The following is a 25,626-nucleotide window of genomic DNA, read 5'->3' as shown; positions in this document are numbered from 1 at the left end:
ATTATTTCCCAGGGTTGCCTTACATAATACAAAATCCCCCCATTCTGTGTGATATCTTGCCAAATCTTCGCTGAACAGAGCTCTCATGGGTGAAACATCCAGCTCCCATAGAACATTTGATTTGTCATATAGCTTACTGTGCCAGATTTTGGTATACAAAGTTGGAAGTCTATATTTTTTATAGTTCTATGATGAGAACCACATATCCCCGCAAGGATATACAGTATATATATGATGATAATCCTCCAAAGTAGGACATTTAAAAGGCTCTCACTTCTTCTCCTTGAATGTATGAAGGCTAACACATGTATTCTCTCTGAGTATTCTGTTTCCTGTCCTTGTCCTTCAGAAGCCCTACCAGACGGTCGTCAGCCTCTCAGCGTCGCCAGACAGTCTCGTGACAGAGCATCGGTGAGTTTACTCAACCAATATTGGACAATACATGTGCAGGATATAAAGATGGACAAAGCCTCCTCGTCACCACTTGTAGAATTCCTCAAGAACAGTTCTGAAGCTCAGTGTGTTGGCTCTGGCTAACCCCCAACTAATTCAGAAAATGAGACACACCCACCAGTCAACTGAAATGGCGATGCGCTTTATTAAGCTTTGACATAAATTAACTGAGTGAAATATATCAAAATTCACCCAGTTCAGTTGTCACAAATAGACTATAGCTGTTTTTTTGTACGACACTGCTGTAAAGTTAGATTTTTTTAATATCGCTTTTATAGCCACCCTCAAGTGGTCATTCTAGGAATTGCAGTTGTTCCACTTCTGCATTGACTTTAGTTTTTAGCCACGGAGTTGGCTGCTTGTAACCAACCCAACAACAGCATGACTCCTGGAATGAAAAGACAATCAGATAAATGCCAGATTAAAGCGTTACTGGCAAATAAATCACCAAATACAACCACAGAGCGACAAAGTAAAGGCAGGGAAGAGGGAGCTTAAAACGTTATCTAGTGTAGAACAGTGGAAACTTAGATCTGCCCTCTCTGTCTCTGATCAGGCTCTTTGGTGTGAAAAATTGTAAAGTTATCATGAGGAAAGTGATAAATGCTTATTTTGTGCAATCACTGGGACAATAAATGCCACTTTAACAAATAGAACAAATAGAATTAAGACTTGAAGTTTGAATATTTTCTCTTTTGATTTACAGAGTGACTTAATCATTTGTTTGGAATAACACCTTACGTCAGTCTATCTAAGCACTGATCCCTGCGCAAAAAACGTGTTTCATTGCTATATTCACGCCCCTTTCAGTTTCTTTTCACTTTATGAAAAAAAAATATATCAATGTAGGTTTCATTTAGTTGTTTTTTTGTAAAACGCTCCTATTGTTGCCATGTTTAATGGGTTTTTGCGCAAGCAGATACGTTTGGAGTGTTTATTTTACTGAGTGGGTGTTGTATCACCTTGTGACATTTCTCCAGCGGCTGTGGTCATGACTCCATTTTACTCCTCCACCATGTTAATGACAGTTATTGTGTCTAAAATAACACCGTTTCTGCATTTCTTAAATGTCATGTCATTACAGCACACTGTAAGTGTCCTCTAATACATCTATTACCATGCACTGTAACTTGTTACTGCTGCATGAGCATGGTGAACAGTCCTTCTCTATTCTTGATTCATTTCTGCATTTTGATGTAACACAGGCATTTAATCTTTTTCTTGTCTGAATGTGCATGAATTTGGATTGTTTGTGTATAAAATACCCAAGATCTGATGTTAATATTTAAATAATAATCCCAGTAAGGATACATGAGATCTTGTGCACTGATAATGCATGTAGAAGTACTGATGTTTTCACCACTCTCTTGTCACCATTTTTTTTTTATTTCGGTGCCATGCTACTTACCCACTGGGCCTCATCACCGTACCATCTCAGTGCCATACCCACTGTTTGCCACTTACAAAGATCCCCACCTCCATATCCAGAGCGACTGTCGCGTTAGATAGACCTCGTCCATCCTCAGCAGAGCCTCAGGTCTCACCTGAATTACAGAGACTTATAGCCCAGGTAGGTGGTTGACAGGGTGGCAGTGTAGCTGCATGAACGAAAATTCAGAAAAAAAAACTAGGGGTGGGACTTGATTAAAAAAAAATTAATCTAATTACCTAGAGGTTTTGTAATTAATTAATCTTGATTAATCGCATTTTAATCGCGTAACAATATTTGCCCCAAAAAACTTTTTTTTTTTTTTAATCGATTCCTCAATTATGGTAGCCGTTAGCCGAGCTCTGACGTGTGCATCATTGCAATCGGTGTACCAGGAAATCGTGCTCTGACAAATGTTTCGTGTTGTTTGGAATGCGAACCGCGATTAAATGCGTTTTTTTGTAATTAATTAATCGTAATTAACGCGTTAAAGTCCCACCCCTAAAAAAAAACATGAAAATAGAAATAGATTCAGTTTATAATGTTGTCTGAGTCTCTTTCAATTTATATTATGAAACAAAAAAAATCTTCTTCATTGTATTGTATTTCAAACAGGACGGTGGGTCACGGAGCCCAGACAAGAGGTCCTCTCTGCCGCGGCATGCCTCCATTCTGACTCGCCGTGGGTACCATGACCAAGAGGAGAGTTCTACCTCTATCACGAGCTCTGGCTCCACGGCTCCCCGCAGACCCACATGTAGGCTGCAGCTCCTCAATCAACCCACTTCACACAGGATCTGTATTTAGGTGGTCTCGAACCAACCAAACAAGACAACACTGATTCAGCCAATTTGAGGATGCAAAAGAAACTACTGATATTTACTATTACTTGTGTAGTAATATTTAAAATACCATAGCTGTAGTGTGCCAAAGAGAGATGTGCATTTCTGTTGAAATTATTTTATCTTTTAGCATTTCTGTTTGATATCCTTTTAGCCAACCAGCTTTTCAGATATAATGAATCTTGCTATTGCCCATTCTGTAGTAATCAAATAAGTTTACATTTAAACCAACCTAATTTTCTTCCTCATTCTCTATCTTTCTTTTTCTTCCTTCTTAACAGTTTTTCTTGACATTTACCTTGCTTTTAGTACAGACTGTACTATTAGCAGGCCTCCGAGCCCTCCTTTTTTCTTTCTCCTTCCTTCTCACCAAACCTAAACCTTACATCTTTTCCTCCCTACCTGCAGCTTTTCGCACTGAGATGAGGGCAGAGCACAGGACAGGGCGAGCCCCTAGTATGACAGGTAGAAAGGCTTTTAAAACCTCTGTCACTGTACAGTAACGCAAAGTTTGAAACTTTGGTACCTCTGTGGATGTTGGTAAAGTAAAATGGGACACTTGAGAGAGTCTTTACTTCAGCTTAATGCGGTACACCAATCAGCCACAACATTAAAACCACCTGCCTAATATTGTGTAGGTCTCCCTTGTGCCTCCAAAACAGTTGTGACTCATCAGAGAATGGAAATGGGCCTTCTGAGGGTGTCCTGTGGTGTCTGTCAACAGAATGTTGTTAGTGGGGGCCTTTGGCTTGTTCCAGTGCATCCCACAGATACTTGGTCAGTTTGGGATCTAATGAATTTGGAGGACAGTTCAACATGCATCCTGCTGGGGATGGCTGCTGCCATCAAGGACTGTCATTGCTATGGAGTGGGGGTGTCTGGTCTGGTCTAGGTGTGTGGTACATGTCTAAGTAACATCCACACGAATGCCAGGTCCAGAAGTTTCCGAGCAGAACATTGTATTGTCACAAGATGCTCAATGTTATTTACTTCTCCTGTCAGTGGTTTTAATGTTGTGACTGATCAGTGTATATCCATGGAGCAAAGTTCTTGTTACAGACTGTTAAAGTATTTTTAATAAGAGGATTACAGTTCCTCCTCATCAGCAGCTCCAACTTTCACCTATACGCTCTTCCCGACCAGTTACAGAATCGATGCGGTCCCGCTCGGCTCGCAGTGGCCACTCCACCCCCCGCACCCCCGGATCCACCGCCATCACCCCCGGAACCCCTCCCAGCTACTCATCATCTTCGAGGACCCCCGGGACCCCGCGCTCCCTCAGTCTGATTTCCCAGGAGAGGAAGGTGGCCGTGGTGCGCACCCCACCCAAATCGCCTGCAACCACGCCCAAGCAGCTCCGCATCATCAACCAACCACTGCCCGACTTCAAGAATGTCAGGTCCAAGATCGGCTCCACAGAGAATATCAAGTATCAGCCCAAAGGAGGACAGGTGCGCTTCTCTTATCCTCCCCACCTCCCCAAATCCTGAAGCCTCTGTCTAATTGCCTGCTTAGTTCTTTCTGTCACCTATGCATTCCTAGTTCTACTCCTTTTCATATATTTCTGTTTTCCCCTGTTTCTGAAAATGGAGCCTGGATTTATTTTTGTTAATACAGCTAACATGTAGAAATAAAAACTCCACCAGCCACTGAGGTGCATATTTCCAATAGATATCACCTGCATACAGAGAAATTTGATTACTTCCTATCAGACCTCAGATTCTGACCTTGATATGCAACTATGAGGCGAGCTGTATTACTACAGCTGGTCCCGACAGAGGACTCCTACCCTTTGACAAATGCCAATTTCCTATGTTACTGTTGTTAGGTTAGACAAATGATGGAGTCATATCTTAAAAACCTGTAATAAAAACGTAACCTGTAGTCGAGACAGCTAATGATTGCAACTGTCCTAACGTTGGCAGATACTGAAAAGTGACTTTTCACCACTTTTCAGTTTTTATGTCTGGTTATTCGCTCTGCTGTACCCACACTTGACAGCTCTATGTTTTTTCATGCTTTTGAAGAACACATTCATGAGTATCAACGTCAACTAAGTCTACAGATTTTCAACACTTCTCTGTAAGAATGGACCCCCACATTGCTATTCTCTGTCTAACATAGCAACGATAAGATAGGAAGTCGGGACTTGACGAGGTGTAGGAGCGCTCTGGTTGTAAAATGTGCTTCTGATGAACATCCTCTGCCTTTTCCTCCAGCCCTGTGATGCTGGTTCACCATAGATTCTCTCCTACCCCAAATGCTGCCCACAAAATGCCTAGTATTAGTCTTTTAGCTACATCTGCCCATCATTAGTCATTCACTCCTGCCACAGGCCCACTAAGAACAATGAGTTCTCAGAGAAATCATGGTGTTTTATGATAGAAAGTTCACAAGTTACATTAATAAAATCTTTTTGCACAACTTTCCTAAACTAAAGGACACATCAAAGTCTAGTCAGTGCAGTTTGAAAAGCATTTTAAACCCCACTGGAGTCAATGTGAAAGACTAGATCACATTTAAAGACATATTGTTGTTATCAAAGCGGCAGATGTCGCTTGTTCTCTTTGGCTGAACCTATGAAAATGAGCTGTAATTGCAGGTGTACTTTTCAGTTAAGTGTTTACTCTGCCTATTATCTGACTGAAAGGCGGCTAACTGTCCACGGCTTGTGACTCTGCGCAGGAAGATCCATATTCTATGAATACAAGGACTTTCATTTATTTTATCTCATCTCATTCTGTGGTAGAAAATATTTGCAGCATTGTTTGTTTTACCTGTTGATGGACTACCTCTAGTGCCCCGTTATGAAACTATAGCACCAATAGCAGTTTGTTCAAAATGAGCTCACATGCGATTATGTGCTTTCCACCCTGATTAAAATGGTAGAGGACAAGGGATACGCCAGTGAGGAATGAGCGGTACATGTAACGGGAAAAGGCATAATTTCGCACTCGCTTGTGAACCTAGCTGTGCATGTTGCTGTGTGTCTGATAGATGATTACAGTCACTCATATTGCGTAGGAAGGTTATTGTGTTGCTGTGAGTTGCTTACAGAAGCTTGAACATCATTCAGATAAAACACCACAATGCATCAGCTTCAGCTGTGTCAACATCCATGGATCGACTATGAAGATCCCGTGGAGAAACTTTTGGAATGAAGATTTTTTAGAATGATTGCAACGTTAACTTTAAATGGACAAGATTTCAAGTAAAGGTTTAGGTTATTTAATTTTTTTCCATACTTATTTTGTCGTATGGTGAATGTAACAGTTTTTACAGCCCCTGATTTCAGTAAACAGAAAAGAGACAAGCCTTTGAAACCTCAGTCACCACTGAAACTGCGTACAGGCTTGTCCTTTAAGTTTTGCTCCCGGCTCTGCGAAGTGAGTACAACAATCCAGCTGGCATAAATCTGCATTTCAAATCGAGTTTTCTGTTGCTGCACAGAATCAGGATTAGCAGGGTGTCTGGGAATTTATACCCTACGGTTTGACAAATATCTTGTCTGAAACACAAACGCAGCACTGGAGCAGGAAGTGTGATGATGAGAACAGCAGTGTGTCTGTAGCCATCAGCTCTTACAAGCCTCCACTGATGGCCTGATTAGGAATCTAAGCGTTTGGCTGGCATCTTTATGACTTCCAGGTCTCGGAGCTGCTCTGTGCAGTCAGCCGCAAAATAGGGATGGATCATGTTCAGAACGCCGGCCTGTCATGTGCAGGGGAAACAGGCTGACGGGAGTTTCTGAGTTTGCATGCTGGCTCTGTGTAACAGTATTGATGACTGTGGTGGGTTAGACAGTATTGTAATGAAGCAGTGTGAGCATTTGTGAGAGGCTGACTTCGCGACAGGTAAGCCGGTGTTCCCATTCAGTCAATTTATGCAGTGGAAGGGATTTTAGCAGTAGTTGATATGGACGTTTTTAGCCAATGTGCGGATGTAAACACATCACACTTCTGTACATGTGTAACACAGGTACCACACACTGTCATGCAGGTATCTCCTTACTCAATACACACAGCAATATATGAAATGTTCATTGCATTTGCACTGAAAACTTAAAAGAGTCTTGTTTCTTGGGGTCGTTATAAAGTCATGATATATATATATATATATATATATATATATATATATATATTTATATAAAGAGGAGTAACAGTGTATACTGCCATTATAATAACTGCATTAGTAGCTTAATTTTATGCTAAATGTGGGTTGTTGTTATTGTTCCATTGTGTCTGTGTGTTACCCCTTGATGGCACTAGGTGCTATCTGTCAGACACAAACTGGTGATGGCAGCTCTCGTCTAAACTCAGCTGGCACACTGGCTGACCTGATTCCCTGACTTCTGCCTGACAAAAAGTTAAAATTTAATCAGCCTCCGGAGGACTGGCTTTATGCTCTGAGGATGGGAGGAGAGAAGGAGTTCAGAGGTTTATGTGTGTTTTAGCAGATTCAGTAAGAAGTCCTCAGACAAACACTTAATGTTCCTATTTTGGTCTCAAGAGTGGACTCAGAAGTGGATTTAACAAAAGCTCAGAGTGGGATGAATTATTACTGAATGTAATTTCTAAGACAAAAATAGAAATGCAGCAAAAAAGTTCTGAGATTTGAATGTAATATGCACACATTTATTGATATTCTGCTACCCTGACCTGTAGTAGTCCTTAGTAGCTCCAAGTTCCACGTAGCGCTGCTGTAAACAACTCCTGTAGAGAGCCCCCCTCAGCCCCTAGCTGCCCTCCGCCCAGCCACTGACCTGTCCATTGAATGTTCTCAATAGAAACACAAGGAGCAAAATGTGCCATCAGAAGCCAAATGCAGGGCATCTTTGATCTGGAAGTCAGTGCTGCGCTTCATCTCCGTTACTCTGTGTCTGTCGGCAGCACACAGTGTGACCTGGACCCAAGACCTGCTGGTATACCTCTTCACTGTTAACTATAGCACCTTTGTTTTTTGTTTTTTTTATAGCCTAGAAAAGGGCATTCCACTGGAATAATTATGAAAACCTTTACTCTTTTTAATCCTACTCAATTTATATGCTGATGCTCTCAAAAAACATATTAATTATTGTTTAAATTTACATTTAAATGAGGCATTAATAAAGTAAAAATATATGAAGCTGTTATAGGAAAAAAAAATCTTGCGTGGTGTTGAGACTTCTATCTCCTGCTTTGTGGCTTAGATTGTTTAATTTTGCGTACACATTTTTAAACAAAGAAAAAGTGAATCAAATGCAATGTATGTGATAGACGTTGAAGATATTAATGGTTCAGTATCTATTTCTTTAGGATCTTAGTATTAATTGCTTCTTAATTAAATACATTGCAATATATTTTAAAAAATTGACAATATATTGGTTTTAGTGGCAAAGATCCACTTTTCAGCGAGGGTTTCGTGTATGTTTATCAACCTAACCATTATAGAAATGTAATATTAATTAGTAGAAATGATGGATTGTTTGATGTTGTGGAGGCATATGAAAACATGTTTCAAAGTGGTATAATGTTTTAAAGGAGCAAGACGTCCTTTTTTCGTCCCATTTCTTTTGTTGCTCAAATCAAACCTGCATCTTGCCACATGAATTATACAATATTAGGTTAATGGGATTCTGAAATGTTGGAAACAATAACGTAACAAAGAAGAGCAAAAGAAAAAAGATTTACACTAATGCCACAGCATTAAAGACCATGTAATATCTACATTAGCACACTATTTTTCAGTTAATCAGTAACCTGTGGTGACCAAAGGATTCTCTGATTGTTGTTGAGGTCTGTATGAGAGGTCCATACTGTCTGTGTATTTCTCCATAGATTCATATATTAAACAAGAAGCTGGACTTCAGTCATTTACTGTCAAAATGCAGCTTCAAGGCCTATCTGAAGCACTCTGCTCGTGGAGCCAACGTATGTACCTTTGTCTTTAACTTCCTCCACTGAGGAGAGGGGTGAAAGCTGTGTTTTATGCTAGTTAGTGTGTCTGTCCAAAGTATTCCCATTAAATATTCAGATATACGCCCCGTTATATACTGCATGTAATTTGTTACAAGCTGCTTGTTGGTGTTCTCTTCAAGTCCAGATATATGTCTAGCATTATGACCTTGTAATGTAGTACTCTAGTTTGTATTTTGACCTATTTTGTCACTGCAGTGTTATTCTCAACCTTCAATTTTAGATAGAAGTAATTGTGTCCCTTTTCACACTTAGTGTGAGGAAATCAGAGGTCCCTTTTAGAGCAGACTAAATGTTATATACTACTGGCATACCTGAACAGCCATTAGCAACATGACAACTGGTCTGAGAGTGTCTGGTTTTAGCCAACTTCCTGCTGTGAGAGCAGCACCATAAACCTCTAAATAACTCAGCTGTTGGGCACAAAGGTGGCCTGATGGTTAAAGAGACTGATTCAGCCAGATGACCACAACCATATGTTGCCAAATGTCCGCCATGCTTAAAGGTCCTCGTGCAAGTCAGCCCTAACTGTATTTCATACCTGACCTCCTGTTGGAAGTGTTTTTTTTTTTTAGAAAGAGTCATTATGTATTTTATGTTAATTCCGATTTCATCTTTAACCTTTAGGTTTAGCCTCGTATCTGATACTCTAACCGTAACCCTAAAGCTAAATTTATAATCACGCATCACTTCTGTGACCCAAATACACATCCTTATTCACGTGGCTCAGCGGCTGAACATGCACTGAAAGTTCTCCCTTGCTCAGCCTCCTACGTTCTCAGATGTCTCCACTGTGGTCGGTGCTTTCACTGACGTAGCCCGCTATGGCGTAACCCTGTGCTTTTACAGCTGATGGACTAGTAGTCGGTCAGCCGTTGACTTTAAAGAGTTTCACATTCTTGGTGTTTCCCAGATTAAAGCCTATGCAGACGACAAGCAATTTGGTTGACAATATAAAATGCTTTCTTCTATTATGAAGTCTGTCCACAATTCAAGGTGAAATAGCATTAATAAGGTGGGCATCAGATGTGTGAATCATCAGCTCATTGTTCATTACTGAGAAAGAAAAGAAAGAAAGAAAGAAAGAAAGAAAGAAAGAAAGAAAAAAGTCCTCTCCTCTCCTCATGCACAAACTGTGTGGGATCTGTACCTGTGTCTTTTTTCTATCCAGTGTATTTCCCATTGCTTTGACTGTGCTGCTAGCTAAAGCGTATTTATTTTTGTTGCTTACGTACTTTACCAACTCTGCTGTGTCTGCGTCTCCCTCCTGCTATCTCTCCTTGCAGCTATTCACCATCACAGCACACTCACACAATTTATCATCCACACACCCTGAACTAATGATCTGAACTGCTCCAAATTTGCATTTACAGTCATTTTGAGGCTTAGCAGCGGAAATGCAAAACCATGGAGGGAGGGGAATTTTGACACCTTATTCAAATGTTCAAATGTTCTGGAGGATTTGCCTCTTCTTGTCGCGCCGAGTGAAGTTTTCCTTGAAAGTTTCGTATTTGTTTAACGGGCTCACAGTCCACGTGAAACAAAATAAGTGCAGCTCGTTCTTGAAACTTGATGATTCTACTTCTCCAGATCTTCATTGGGATGACAGGCGCATTAACCGTCTTTGGCTGTTAGACTATGCTGATGTCATGTTTCTAGAAGTAGGACAGCTGTCAGATGTCATTCATTTTTGGTACATGAGCCAAGCTAACTGGGTCAGACTTGCCTTTCCTGCCATCTTAGAGTTTGTCCAGGGAAACAGGGGAGCCACCATTAGTGCCCACACATCAGCCAAACACGCTCTAGGACAGACTATTTAACCAGTGGGGGGAAACAAACAGTTCAAGAGACTCACTCCTCACCTCCGCTCCTGCAGGTTCTCATCCCCACTGTTAAGCTGGACTATAGCCATGTTCAGTCTAGGTGTGGGTCCTTGGACAGGCGGGGCTACTCAGCACGAGGTGGAAACGTGAGTCCTGTGCCGCAAGCCCATTGTCTCTTATGTGTTGTGTGTTGTTTTTTTTTTTTTTTTCATATTTTCCCTGTGTTGTTTATTCCCTTTCCACTTTGCTTTAATCTCTCCCAGTTTATTGTGGAATCACACACATTATTCTGCTGTAATGATTTGTGTCGTGTGAGGCCTTTTCATTCTAAAGGCTGAATGTATCCACCTCCTCCTCCTCCTCCAGCCCTTGACAGCATTCAGGACCGTAGCACCATTAAAAGGTTGAACATTTGTATTTCCATTTTGCACAAAAAGTTTCTTTGCGTCTCATTAATTTGGTGAGTCACTGTGCCCCGCAATGTGAGGAGAGGGGGAAGTGTCACTGGTCAGCTGACGGTGCACTGTAATTTAGGTATCAAGATTAAGCACATTTTAAATCATGAACCGCCTGCCAACTCAGAGCGGGTCAACTGCACATTATAGCTAACAGACCTACAGCATGTTCTGTAATAATTGCTTTCTGGTGGAGGCAAGGTCTTTAAGGCTTGAAGAAATCGCTCCAACACATTTAATATGCAGCACATTAGTCAGGAAGTACACAAACTCAGCACATTGGGAAAAAAATAATTCCAGTTATTGTCAGCACTCTCATCCACAACAGGTAGCACACGGCATGAAGCAGTTGATTTAGTCTGATTGCAGCCATGTGTAGGCAGCAGGTACACCGTGTGCTTCTCAGCTGCAGTTTCTGATTTGTCTCATGCACATTATCAGTGCGCTGTTACACAAGCACAAGACAATTGTAACTGATGTCTTGGCTTTCCATCACCTCCCTAGGGATACTGGAGTCTCTTGTTATGACAACTCTTTTTATGTGCACCTGACAGCATCACATTACCTGGGCAACAGCTGCTGGCTTCGTCTCCTTTCAGACAGCTGAAAGAAAAAACAAAATGAAGCGTCACAGGACCGTCACGTTTCAGACTGATCATGGCTGGTCATATAACGTATGTGTTTAGCTACCGTAAACAAAAGAAAACACTTTGGTTTTATATATTTTTTTAGCAATTTAACTTTCATTCATTCAATCATCTTCTGCAACCGCTTGTCCTGTGATTTAACTTTCTTGCTAGAATAGAAACGCAACAAAAAAGGAGGTAACCGTTAATTTGTAACCCACATACCTTACACTATTACCATTAAGGGACAAAAGTGTCCTTTTCAAAAATGGCCTAAAAATAGTAGATATATTTTTTTAACTTCAATCCTAGTCATAAATACCGAATGTTTAATTCATTTCAGAATTTAAACACTTTATACGCCAGCGTTTGTGAAGGCATCACAATGTTTTCTTAAAAAAGAAACAAAAGTAGATGTTTCTTGGGGCATTATTACAGTCTTGGATATGGCAGTGATTGGCAACAGTTATTTTAATGGATTTTTTTTGTATCGTCAAATTTAAAAAGTAACTCCCATTAAAACCCATTAAAACTGCAATAGCAAACTGTGCTTCACATTTACATGTGTCTTTAAAGTAACAGAACAAAAGGTATCATTCAGAACCGCTCAATTAAACACCTTTGCCAAATATCACAGCAAAGGTTATCAAAAAAAATTAAACTTGCAAAGGACACTTTTGTCCCCAACAGGGTGTGAGGATTAAATTAACATGACATCTATTTTCTGATTTTCATAGAAGCAAGAAATTCATAGAGGCTAGAAATTCTGTTGTACCCCAGACTCTAAACATCTAAGCATCAACATAAATATCTATGACAGTGTCAAATGTCACATAGACATAACCGGTCACTTTAAATTATTGCCGCACAACTGACAGCTTATTATAGCGAGAACATGACAACGCTGGTGACATAGCAAGTAATGAGGGGAGAGGAGCCTCGAGGCCACAGGGTGGGTGGCTGAGATTTTGAGTGGGCCAGACGCTGAAGTGGATCCCCACAGCTGCAGTGGTCGAGCAGAACGATAATTCACCGGTATGCTTTCTCAATAACGTGTTCTAACATACGAAATTAAGCCCCCAAATTACTATTAGTTAGAATTAGATAGAAAATCTTTTGTTTCTAAGAAATGTTCCAAAAATCATTAAGTCTCTTTTAAATCACCATGTTACCTCTTCTTAGCGTTTAGAAGGTGTATGAGTGGTTGGACCTCTACCAACACTAAACCAGCAGTGGGATTAATGGACTTCTAGAATCTTAAAATGCTGGAAGTATGTCCCAAACTGCAGCCTGATGTTCACCCACGCCGACACAAAGCACATCTTGTCTTTGTATATCTTCGCTAGTGTTGTGCATGTGTGATAGAGTCCATGCTCTTTATCAGCCCTCCACCCAACTAAGCAACATGCCCATCACGTAGTAGTAGATGCACACGCTTGGTCTCGTGTTTTTTCAGAACCCACGATACATCATCGTCTCACTTCTCCTGCCGAGTCCGTCTCTCAGGGCGCTGGAGGGGAGGAGAGAATAAAGAGCACCAAATCACTGCTTACAAAATACATATCTGCTAAATCAGTGACTCGGCAAAGTGATTGCTGACCACAGGCGCGCCCCAGCGATTCATCTCAGGATGTGATTTATCTCTTCTTGCTCGTTGCGCTGTGTCTAAAGCTTCGTAGCTCCGCTCTGTTTGCTGTCTCATCGTTTCTCTCCTTACATATCTCTCCCTCTGGATTTCTCCTCAGACCTCCTCGGTGTGTCACATAACTGCGCATCCCTGTCTCCTCTCTGCCTGTGGCCACTTTCAACTCTGCATTCCTGTTTTTATTTTTTTTATTTATCTCTGTTGTGCACTTCTCAGTGTTATGATGTATCTGACAAAGTTTTCTGACTGTGCCAAAACATTTCCAAGACATAGTTGCAGTGCTTAAAACAGCAGGTATTCTGCTCTCTTTCCCATACTTATATGCAATTTGATATCAATGTGTTGGAGTGTAGAGACTTGCAGCCTTTCATTTTCAGCTCATACTTTTAGTTTATTCAAACAGCAGCTAAAGGGACTGTTCAGAGCAGATACTGTATATTTTATTCTTCTCTGTAATTCAGCACTATTTGCTTCATGTGAAGTCAGCTGGAGAATGTGAAGTCACAATGAACTGTGAGCTCTGACCTGGTCTCTTTGTTGACTTTTTGCTTATTCCAGGTTCAAATACAGAACAAGAAGATCGACTTGAGCCATGTGACCTCCAAGTGCGGTTCTCTAGACAACATCCATCATCGGCCAGGTACACAGTGCCCCGCCAAGAGGGTGGTGGCAGAGGATTAAGCACACTGACTTTTCAGCATGAATTTTATGCAAAGGGTCCAAAACTTCAGGTCACATGTGATCTGTGTCTTTATATCATATATGAATAAGGAAATATCCATGTTAATGCAAGGTACAGGTATGCAAGAAAGCCTTTCTTCATAAAAAGCAAACAAGAAAACTGTAATTGCCTGTGGATCAGACAACATTATTCACATAATATACCTCTATATAATATACAATTCACATGATCCCGCCAGGTCTAGCTGGGAACCAGAACTTCCACAGGTTAGCTGTTCAAAGACTTGTTTATTTGCATATGTCAAACACTGAATGCGCAGTCTCAATCTGCAATGCTTATAACACATGTAACCTGCAGTGTCCTGAAATAACATGTCAATCAGACAGAGTTCCTGCACAGATCTGTATCACGGAGAGCTGAAAATGTGACACTGGAAGCAAGCAGTAGACTGCATTTGGACTGACAGCTCGATAGATCTGCCCGCAGGCGGCCGAATGTAGGAGGTGTTTCGGTTCCTGGCAGCGTCGCTGCATTTTGAGCCTCTCTACCTTGAGTGTGTGAGCAATCGTGGAACAGGATGTTGTTGACTCGGGCTGGATCAGACCTGGACAGGGTTATACATTCAATGTTGTTTTCATTCAAATCACAGAAATGCAATGTATTAGATCACTCTCACAGCTTTGACTGAACCCAGTCTGAGAGAACAGATCTGTTAGAATCTGCTACAGACAACTTACAAAAACTGTTCATTTATACTGAATAACAGGTAAAATATTTGTAGGAATAGTGCCGTTGAGTTTTCAGATTTAATTGCCATGAATGCCACTTCATATATTTCAAACCTACACTGTCTGTGGCAGCCATTGCAAAGCCTCCTACCATTAACAGATACAGTGTAATGATTAGACAGTAGGAATAATTGGTCATTTTATTTATTTCTTTATTTTGTGTTGGCTGAAAATTCGTCTAATCTAACAGCATCAAAGAAATTTAGGAACACTACCAGTATGTTTGTGCAGTTTTCTAGACCGCTTTGTTGAGTTGATGAATCCCTTTTTACCCTCCAATATGTGTGTTATGTCCTGCAGCGCCACCTCGTGGTGTTTATACCACCTTTAGTTGTTGAGGCCTTGCTGGGAATGAATATTCATTTTGACAGCAGCTGTACCGTTTTCAACTGTTGCTTTGAACAAACGCAAATCCAGCCTCAAAGACTCTTCTTTGATCTTCCGTTAGTCGGCAAAATTAAGCTGAGTATTCCTGTTGCGCAGGCCTCACTTCAGTTTTTACAATTTCTCTGCTTCTTCTCAGGGGGCGGCAACGTGCGCATAGAGAGTGTGAAGTTGGACTTTAAAGACAAAGCCCAAGCCAAGGTGGGTTCCCTGGATAATGCTCACCACATTCCTGGTGGAGGCCGCATCACGGTGAGTGTCAGCTCCGTGCTCCCAATCCATGATTTAAAGGAAAACAACAAGTTTTTGAGAGATTGTCCTACTAATCACTTTAGATATAAACTACGCACACAAGTCATGGTCTTTTTAGACGCTTAGTTGCCTTCATTAGTGTAGAAGAGAATGCAAGTGCAGAAACTCATCAAGTGTCTAAGGTAATAATAAATACTGCACACATGTTACTGTATTATTGAAAGATAGGTCCATACTGTAATGCACTGTAGGGTAAAGTGATAATGTTTTCACAAAAATAGTTAAGCACATATCTAATATATACGTAAAAATGATGTTTCCACTGCGCCAGTCTTCCAAAAACTTGTTGTATTCCTTTATCTTCTCATGTGGGTAGCAGTAAAGGTATGGAAAATGCCACAGCCAATTCATAATGCTGACGTTAACCCTCACAAAGTGTTCAGTCGACCTCCGGAGGCCTCAGAGTGTAGTCAACCCAGGAAAGCACATTCCATTTGCAGTTGTTCCATTTGCTGATTCACAAATACATAAAATAAATATTACTGTGTAACGTGATGTCAAATGTTTTCTCACCTCAAACCGCGTGCCTTCAACAGATCGAGAGCCACAGGTTGATGTTCCGTGACCAGGCCAAGGCCCGAGTGGACCACGGGGCCGATATCGTTGTCCAGTCGCCCGGCATGTCTGGCTCGGTGTCCCCCCACCGCCACCGTGACAGCCACCTATCGTCCTCTGGCAGCCTCAACATGACTGAGTCCCCGCAGTTAGCGACCCTGGCTGAGGATGTCACTGCGGCTCTGGCCAAGCAGGGTTTGTGAACACTTGGCTCTGCGGTCTGATGCTCTGCTGCACCTCGTCGCCCTCACCCTGATCCTTTTAAACTTTTCTGCCCTCTCCTGCCGCCCTGAGGCCGACTGGTTAACACCACTACTCAGCTAAACCACAGCCTCTAAACACCTTTACTTCAAGATCCATCACTCAACCCTTAAGTAGAGACTCAAATTAGGAGCTACTGTACTTTGGTCCTCTTGAAACTGTTTCCTATTTTAAACCCAAACATGTACTATTTCTCACTCATTTTATTGATCTCCCTCTTTTTGAATGATGTTGCATAGAATAGTTCGGTCTGAGCACCGGTCCTAGATTAAGTGGTATATCTGCTTCATAGTGGGGACCCAGTATTGGCTTGACTGGTCTCGGATCAGTGTTTTGAAGAAGCTGCAGCATTTTTTTCTACTTTAAATCAGACGTAATGTGACCAGCACACCATGCTGCACGTATTGTTCTTGCTCAGTAAACGTGCATGGACGCCAGACACCCCTCTCCCCCCCTCCAAAAAAAAAAAAAAACGAAACAAGCATCCTTACTGCAAGTCATTCTTCTCATCCAATATATAATATATTTAACAAATATATATATAGAAACATGTATAAAATACAAGTTCTTCGCCATCCACGTGTCCTCGAAACATTTTAAAAGGAAGTGACAATATGGCTATAAAATATAACTGTAAAATTGCATTTATGCAAGAACTAGGTCGCGTTAAGACAAGCATGTATGGATTCAAATATTAAAAGAGGCTATTTTGTAATTAATAAAAAGGATTTTAGTAAGTTATTTCCTCACTATTGGATAAAGATGAAACAAATTCATGTTTTGTAGTTAATAGTTGTTTACAGTGTAATGCTTGGTGACAGTGTCAGACAGCTGATTCGGTGTTGCTAAGGAATGCATCTCGGCCCTGTCGGAGAGCCGCACACGCTCGCGTGCAGCATCTCGTATGCACATCAGAACAATGTTAAACGCCGGGGCTCGTTCCGCAAAAAAATCAACAGTTGAGATGTGATGAGACGCGGGCTGACGGTGCACTCATCACGAGGAAGTCGCTTGAGTTTGAGACCTGATATTTGGCGGGAGATGCAGCTATCCTGAAACCTGTCTGTGTGTGCATTTGGTGCAGATCCCTTTCCGTTTTTGCGGCGGACGCTTCCGCAACTGGATGTTTATGTTTATGTTATGTTGGAGAAGAAGAAGTTGGGAAAAAAAAATCCTTAAATCCTGAAAAAGACACTCCTGTTGTATCTGTTAGGAAAAAAAAGTGTTCAGGTGATCTAGTTTTTCTTTCTCAGACACCACGTGTGGTATGCCCCGCCTCCTGCCTATTTACTGCCCTCACTTGCGACTGTTTGTTTGCTTCTGTGTTTTTTCTGCATTGCCCATCTCTGTGTGCCCCCCCCCCCCCACCCCACACACACCTCCTGCTCCACCCCACGGCAAGTGTAAATGTATTTAAAAGGTAGATGTACGCAGTTTTTCTCTTGTTGATATGACACCAGTTACAATAATTAATGACAATAAAAAGGACAAAAAGTGACGCTGGAGTGCTGTTTTCTTTTCAGATGACCAGACGGAGGAATGGAGTGGCATCAGTTGGCAAAACATATACTCGCGTTCTTGCTGAGATGAGATGGGATTTGTAGCTCTGTGCAGTTGCATGCCAGATAAGATAAATCAAAATCTCACTAAGCTTTGTATTAAACAGTGCAAAAGTCACAAGTGTGTCCTAAATTAAGCCAATCCACTGCTAGCTGAAGCTTCATAATTCAGAGTGGTACCAAAATGTTTCATCAGACTCTTATGTGTATATGTAGTGTATGTTACAAAATGTCTTTTAATGCACATGTGACTGAAGTGACTACCCTTATAACAGTGAAAAAAATAAATAGAGTCAAAAACTGGGAAATAAAATGGGAGTGTGAAAATTTATTGTGAAATGGCAGAGGATACAATAAGTTAAGACTTAGGGATGGGATGGATGAGGAGTGGATTCATTTTGATGGCCAGTCCTGGGCCAAACCAGTCACTTTACTGACAGATCGAGAGCCAGACAGTAAATGGGAGGGGGGGGGTGGTCATTATAATCCCGCCTTTTACCCTCCATCACTGTTCCCCTGTGACAACAAAAACCCCAATGAGACCAGAGAGGATGGGGAGGGGGACTTGGGTGAAGATGAGGAACGGAACTCCTCGTGACGAGTCGGGGGGGGGGGCAGCTGCCCGAAAGCGGGAGGAGAACGATAGAAGGAAAAAAAAAAGCACCAGTTGGACAAAAAGAGAAAAAAAAAGTGTAGAACAAAAACAAAAAAAAAAGGAAGGGTTCAGGAAATGACATCTCATAGTCCTTTGTTCCCCCTGCTTCCACAGATGGTACAGGAAAACAGCGAGTGGATGTCGCGACACCATGGGGTCTGCACTTATAGATGCTCACCACCGCAGTGGCAGGGTCCTTACACAGACATGATGTGCTTCACAAAGGCTGCAGATGAAGACCGAGGCAGCAGAAAGAAAAGAACACAAGAGAGGAGCGAGTGAGTGAGGAGAATGAATAAATGGTTCAAACGACATCAGAACAAAAACAGATGAAAAATACATTAAAACATAAAAATGACTAGCAAATAATGTATATAAAGTGGAAAATGACGCATATACTGATTCTTCAAGTATGTGTCCCTACAGGCAACTGAAAAAATAGGAAATGACTGTGTAAGCGCTCCTATTACGGCGTAAGGAAATACTGCTGCCAGTATTGTTGCTATGGTAATGGAATCTTAGAGTGGTTTACACCCATTTAAATCTTGAGGCGTTGTGCTTTCAAATAAGCAGATGCAGATGTATCACTGTATTCAGCTTGGTCAGTCTTCAGGAGTTAAACGTGTATTGAAAGGACACATCAGTGATTCAGTAATTATTCCAGAATCAGAACTCACAAAGAGATCAAATCAAAACTAGCTGGTCGAAATCAAAGCAGCAGAGGTCAAGGCAATCAAAATTACATTTAAAGTTCATTTTGCTGCAATTAGTCTATTAAAAATGTACACATTTTATTACAGTTTACGGTTATTATTTTATTAGATAGCTCAACCAATACTGTAAATATTGGTTTCCAATAAAAAAAAAAGAATTTCTTCTGACGATTATAGTATTTTATGAATGAGTCATAAAACAATATATATCCAAAATTACTTTGGTAAAATAAGCTTTAATTTTCATATGTCAAAAGAAGGAAACAGTAACTTTGAACCTGGCGTCATCCAGTGTTCAGATTTCTGTTCTGGATGTGTATAAAAATTAACAATTGCTATGTTTAAATACATAAAATTTAAGAGAACTTGTAATACAATGTGATATACTGTAATTGATCAGCTCTGGAGATTTTTATGGTGATATCTCAAACTTTAGATCTGTAGTATGGCTCAAAAACCCCATAATGCATTTCAACGGCATCTTACTTTACAACACATCCATAACACATAAAAAGTACTATGTGGAATATCATTAATTGTCTTATAGCCTAAAAACCTAAATTATTACGTGCAAAGTGACTGTTAATTTATTTTTCTATCATAACAATCCTAGTTCTTGTTATGATGTAAATTTGCGGCTCACCCTCGTAGTTGACACAGCCATTCTCATCCTCCTGTCCTGCCATGAGGGCATCGATCTCAGCCTCAGTCATCTTCTCTCCTGTAGGGGGAGCCACAGAACATCTGACATTAGCGACACACAAGGTCACACATGCATACGGCACAGAGAGGTACGGCAGAGCAGCAGCTGACTCACCCAGTGTTGACAGGACGATACGCAGCTCAGCACCCATCACTGTGCCGTTGCCCTCCTTGTCGAAGACGCGCAGACCCTCAACGTAGTCCTCAAATCCTGCCTTGTTTGGGCTGTTGATGATGGTCTGGAGCATGGGCAGGAAGCCCTCGAACTCTACTCTCTTGTTGGCCATGTCTGTGTTAAAGGAGACAATTGTATCCCGAGGTGAAATTTTCTGCACCAATAATGTATTTCCACCTCTCTGCCGCAGGCTATACTTATGCTACAAGCTCTGCAGGTTCATGGTGGAGGGTTTGTGACAAGATTTCTTTATATGTTTCACATAGAATGATAACTATTTTGTTGTTTTGGTTTCCGGAGACTTACACACTGATTAGTATCCAGAGATAAACTCCATCAAATTTAGTATGGAGAAAAAAACAGTGTTGCAGTGACTTCTATAGGGTAAAAATGTTCAAATCTGATGCATGTCCGTGGACAGGTGTGAGCCTAAAACCTACACACATGTTGCACGGTGTGCCTCTTTTTTAAATTGTGCCAAAAACTGGTGATGAAGGAAATCAGAGCCATGCACCTTAAAACATTTAGTACAAATTAGAGTAATATTTGTTTTAAAAATGGTTGGTAAATTTAAATCATTCATGATTCTTTTTTAAGACCTTTTGCATAAAATGACCATGTCTAAACATAACACGTAGGCACACATATGTACCTTTAAAACTCCATATACATATATAACCTCGACACGATCTAATTCAACGATAGAAAGTGTGTCACTCACCATCAGCAGAGGGGTTTCCCAGCAGCTTGCTCACCTCCTTGTTGGTGGGGTTCTGTCCCAGAGCGCGCATGATGTCAGCGATCTGGTTGTAAGCCACCTTGTTGTCACCCACTCTGTCGAACAGACCGAAGGCCTCCCTATAGTCTGTGGAATATGGGGAGAGGGGGAGATCCTCACTTCAGTGATCCAGTACGTGCAGCATCATTGAGAAGTTTGTGTTTGTGCGCTGGAGCTGTTTGAAACCTCAAATTATTCAGCCGTGACAGTGTGTTTGTATCTGAAAGTATTTTATTTTGTTTCTGCAGAGTCATGTATTAACCTCTGAGATGGCCACTGTCAAGCATTCATAAGTTTTTACCACATTTCAGAATATACATTATGCCTCAAAATGCATTCTTCTCATTACTGGAATCAGTGGTTTACAATTCACCAGGTGCAGCTGAGGCTGTTGCACGCCTGCCAGCAGGTGGAGGGAGCTACTCCACAAGCTGACAAGGGAAACATAAAACAAGTGCAAGACATCTCAAAAGGTTGCGGTATTATTGGCTCAATGGACGAACTCCTGCCGAGTTCAGTCACCCCTCGTACTATTTCTATCTCAGCTGTCTCCTTCTCTCTCTCTCTCTCTCTCTCCCTCTCTCTCGGCAGGGCTATGGACTCTTTTAAAAGACCACCTTGGAATTGATAAACATAGCTGAGAATATGAGCCCCCTCCTTTTAAAGGCAAGACCCTCCGCTGTGGGTGAGCTGAGTAAAAGTAGAGAATGCTGACTTCAGCGTACCGAGCAGCCGGCCAGACCTCAGGTCTGTTCCTGCAGAGTGCAATCCAGCAAAGAGCACACAGGTGTTTCTTTCTGTCACACTCCATCATCTCACCTTTCTTCTTTGTCTAATATCTGAACTGAGCTGACTTTTTTTTGTTTTTGGCTGTCGTTTCTTGACAGTTATTTTGATACCACTGATCTAGTGACGCAGAGTGATAAGTCATCTGCAAGCAGCCACTTAAGCTGAAGTTAGTATCAGGAGTCAGGGGTGGATAGAATTGCTCTGCGATGTGTGGCCCTTCATCTAATGCGCGATACGATCTTAATGCTTTTAATCTGAGACTGGCTTAATTCAGGTCAATCAGCTCATGTTTGTTTAGAACGAAACTGTGCACGCGTTTATCGCTGGATGTTACAGACTGTTACTTGGAAAATGTTGCACTGACACAACAGCTCCAATTGCAAGCAATGCATTTAGCCAAACTATGACCACCTCACTGAAGGTACTTTCTCTATACTGTAGCATTAAAGGTTTTATTTACATCCACCAAGCTGCTGGAAAACTCATTTTTTAAAAGTCTAATTAAAATGGACTGCACACATGAATGGTTTCTGTGCAGTTTCTATGAAAACACAAAAATGACATAGTGAGTGAGTATTTTACAACCTGCTGCCAAGTCTAGCCCTGTCTAGCGTTAAGGTAAAGTTCATTGTATTATAAAGGTCCTCCCATTGGTGCACTCTCAAATTGTTTCCCTTTGTTAGCAGCCATTTATGATACAGGTGGCTTGAGTTTCATGGACTGTATGTGATGCTATGTGGTTGCAAAAGGTAGGACGGGGCTTACATACCTTCAATCTGGTCTGGGCTGAATTCCACCTACAAGCCAATACAAAGCAGCCTAGTAAGTATACAAGTTTTGAGGTGCCGTGCAATCAACATCACAGAGATTTTTTATTCATTTGACTAACATAGCCGGGCAGTCTGGTTTAAACAATCCCACCTAAACCGACATTAAACTTGCCCAAATTAGCCCCACATGGTGGCACCTGATCTGTGGAGGTCCATCTTTAGCTACATTAACATGTCCACATTTGGTGTCACTCTGCATTGCCATCACACATTAGTCACCACTCTGATAGTCCAATCCAGAGAGCTTTGGGTGTGGTCTAAGCCTTGGTGAGCTCTCCATGGTTCTAGTCCTTCTCCCCAGTCCTCTGCACAACTCTGAGTCAGGCCTTTAAACCTGCAGCTAACTCACTTTGAACTGTAAACTGTACAGCTGCTCCCAGGTGTTCATATAAATGTGTCTGTGTTTGAGTCATATAATCAGTGTAGTCACAGCAGTCCTGTGTGATATGCTCACACTGTCATCTATTTAAAAGTATGACATATACATCAGAAAAATGACTGATTTGGTCAAGAAGTCTCCATTGAGGGAACCACTACGGTTCTGTTACGCAACTGTGATTGGAAAAGTCAAATCCCAGGTCTTCCTGAGCAGCCAGCACACTATCTCCATCCCTCCCCAAAGCACATCAGATCATGCCTTCACGCTCATTGTACCTTGACGGCGGACAGGTCGACAGCGGGAGCTGCAGGAGCAGGGGCAGGCTCGGGTGCCGGTGCGGGTGCGGGTGCCGCTGCAGGTTCGGCCTTCTTGGCGGGAGCCTTAGGGTCCTTCTTGGGTGCCATCTCAACTGTTAGTAGAAGTACTTAAGCCCTGAAGCACGGACAATTCCCGGTTTGGGTGACACACAAAGAGTGCTGCACAGAATGGAGGGGACTCGGAGCAAGAAATCACAGTTTGGGCGTATATATATGAGGCTATTTTTCCTCTTGACCCCCTCCTACGCTATCCCCGCGTAAGGATTGGATGACGGATGGGAGGGGTGTGTGTGTGTGTGGAGGTGTTCTCTCTAAACATGGAATATAGGGCTGCGGGCCAGAAAGTGTTTATTTATGCCTTTTAGCTTTAATCAAGAACGAAAACATTGGAATCGGCGTGAAAGGTTACCCGGGGTAACCCATGCATGGCTTCCTCTGGAGCAAATCGGAAAAGTTTCACTTTTACGCACAGCGATGCGCTCTATTACGCATCTAGATCCATCTCGGAAACATAATCTGCTGCTTAAAAAAATCTTTTAAGGCTTTTAAGATTTTTTTTTGACAATAAACAGCGACTAATGCTGGACACATTTTGATTTAACTAAATTTCAAATCGGCAGGTATAGTCTTGAATTAAACACTGAAAGGGGGGAGAGAGATTCCTCTGTAAAATGAAGAATGGATCCGATGTGCAGTTACATAACATGTTACATACCAACGTTACTGCCAGGTTGAAATGAAGGATCATAAATACTTGATAATTACAAGGGATAAGCCGAAGAGCTGCATTAAACACGTCTCCAGTTACCATAATAAAACTGATGTGAGTTCAGTTCATCTCTGACTGATACTCTCATCTGTGACCAAGCATTGCGCAGACCTTTTTTTAAAAAAAAAAAAAAAATTATTGAACAGATCGCATTGACGTGAATTTCCATAAAATATGTATGAAATATCTAGATCATCTACGTTTGATTTAATGGTGCAAGAACATGGCGTATTTGATTTAATGTTTTGCTCAGCGTGATCACCTCTCTGCTTCAGTGAAGCACTGATACAAGCACATTTGGGGTTTACTGAATAGTGTGGGCAACTCAAGAAGGAGAAACACATACACAGGGAAGTTTGTGGGAATGAAAGTTGTGTGCAGGCTCACAAGTGGTTCTAATAAGTATTTAGGAAATTGTCAGCGGAGCTGGCTTAAAGTGGACAGGTGCCGGAAGTGGTGTCTTTCAGATCCAATAATGAGCCATTGTTTATTTCGAGTCACCAGCATATTTGTTGGGTAGAGCACCACCTGTGTTCAATTTGGGGCTTTGTGTTGAGGGAGATGAGCGGGTGTTGGGTCACCACTACCCCCAGGAAGGATGTGACGTAAAAGCAGAGGGAGATGGAGATCTAGTGGAGCTTTCAGCTGCTGATGCCTGTAAACCAGACAGGGCTAAGAGTGCAAATTCTGTCTCCTTAATTCTTGTCTATATCTGTCTCAGGGCCAGCGGTGCAGCCCTACCCCCACCACCATGACAGGGCCTAGTGACGAAGGAACTGCATAAATTCCTTCACCCGGCAGCCCCCCACCCACTTGCTTTTGCTGACCCCATCTCCACGAGGGTAAGCCAGAGAAAGCCTCAGTCCCTCAGCTGTCATCTAGGCTCACCCCCAGCGCTCCACTGCACCTTCTCAGAGTCTGACTTCCCCTTTCTCCCTCCCCCTATAGAAACCCTGCCCCAGTCCTTGCACCTGTGCTGCAGTCCGATCTGAGCTCCACTATAGAAACTTAATGAATCCAGCAGCATGGTGGAGATGGGCTTTATTAAGATGTGATGGCAGGTCAATTTATGAACGGAAGAAAAAAAGGCACAGAGTCTCACATTTTATTGTGCGAATCACATACAGCACTGCATTACACACCAAATAACTATTTTCTGACAATTATTAGAGATTAAAATACAGTGTTTGTTGTTATATTGTCTTTTTTTTTTTATCTAACCCTACAATATTGTAATTATAGGGCTAATTTCAAGTTTGCAACCACATCAAATATTTTCAAATGTTTAAAGTTACAGTTAGTTCTGTGTCATTTGCTCCAGCACTCTGAACAAACGGGTTTCTAAATATGTTTTGGTATACTGTTACGGAGTCTTTCAGTGTATCACATTAGTGAAGATATACAATCTTCTCCCGACTAACCCTTTACTTATCCATCATCAGAGTCCAGCTCCTTTGAAAGAGCCATACAGTCAATGTGAGGTCAGATCTTTAAGGAGAAGAAGTGGCTTCAGCTGTACGGCACAGGGCACAGCCTTGGACATCTGAAGGTCAAATTCAACTACTTTTCTTGGTGAGCACCACTGCTGTCCATGATGGCAGAATGGGAGGAAATGGGAGGCAGTAATCTTTCTTTTGTTTCCATTCAGCAATGCTGCTGCAGGTCTTCTCAGAAATATTGTCTTCAGAAACTGGTGTTTTATCTATGCATCTTCTCAGGGGTACATATATTACAATGAAAATAGCTGTATA

At 41.7% G+C, this 25,626-nt stretch overlaps 2 protein-coding genes across 2 annotated transcripts in view; one reads left to right on the top strand and one right to left on the bottom strand.

Annotated features, from left to right (window-relative positions):
- The window catches only part of map2 (microtubule-associated protein 2), a gene marked incomplete at its 5' end in the record, with an annotated part of 33,661 nt that extends 17,064 nt beyond the window's left edge, over nucleotides 1-16,597 (top strand). Inside the window, 9 exons of the mRNA XM_084545385.1 lie at nucleotides 350-411; nucleotides 2,498-2,639; nucleotides 3,133-3,189; nucleotides 3,868-4,175; nucleotides 8,541-8,633; nucleotides 10,555-10,647; nucleotides 13,786-13,867; nucleotides 15,221-15,333; nucleotides 15,930-16,597. Of these exons, the coding sequence (XP_084401511.1) occupies nucleotides 350-411; nucleotides 2,498-2,639; nucleotides 3,133-3,189; nucleotides 3,868-4,175; nucleotides 8,541-8,633; nucleotides 10,555-10,647; nucleotides 13,786-13,867; nucleotides 15,221-15,333; nucleotides 15,930-16,151 (1,172 nt within the window). The 3' untranslated portion in view covers nucleotides 16,152-16,597. The remainder of the gene's footprint in view (nucleotides 1-349; nucleotides 412-2,497; nucleotides 2,640-3,132; nucleotides 3,190-3,867; nucleotides 4,176-8,540; nucleotides 8,634-10,554; nucleotides 10,648-13,785; nucleotides 13,868-15,220; nucleotides 15,334-15,929) is intronic.
- A 1,479-nt stretch (nucleotides 16,598-18,076) lies between these two features.
- Nucleotides 18,077-23,457, bottom strand: myl1 (myosin, light chain 1, alkali; skeletal, fast). Its single transcript, XM_084545331.1, has 6 exons — nucleotides 23,065-23,457; nucleotides 22,350-22,377; nucleotides 20,735-20,878; nucleotides 19,954-20,127; nucleotides 19,780-19,857; nucleotides 18,077-18,649 (listed from the first exon to the last, which is right to left on the bottom strand). Exons 1-6 carry the CDS (start codon nucleotides 23,191-23,193, stop codon nucleotides 18,621-18,623), a joined length of 582 nt encoding a protein of 193 aa, XP_084401457.1. The 5' UTR covers nucleotides 23,194-23,457; the 3' UTR covers nucleotides 18,077-18,620.
- Nucleotides 23,458-25,626: the final 2,169 nt, after the last annotated feature.

The sequence above is a fragment of the Chelon labrosus genome (assembly GCF_963514085.1).
Source record: "Chelon labrosus genome assembly, chromosome: 5".
In the NCBI taxonomy this organism is placed as follows: domain Eukaryota; kingdom Metazoa; phylum Chordata; class Actinopteri; order Mugiliformes; family Mugilidae; genus Chelon; species Chelon labrosus.
Note: the sequence above shows the minus strand (reverse complement) of the source record. Positions and strands in the feature narration are given on the sequence as shown.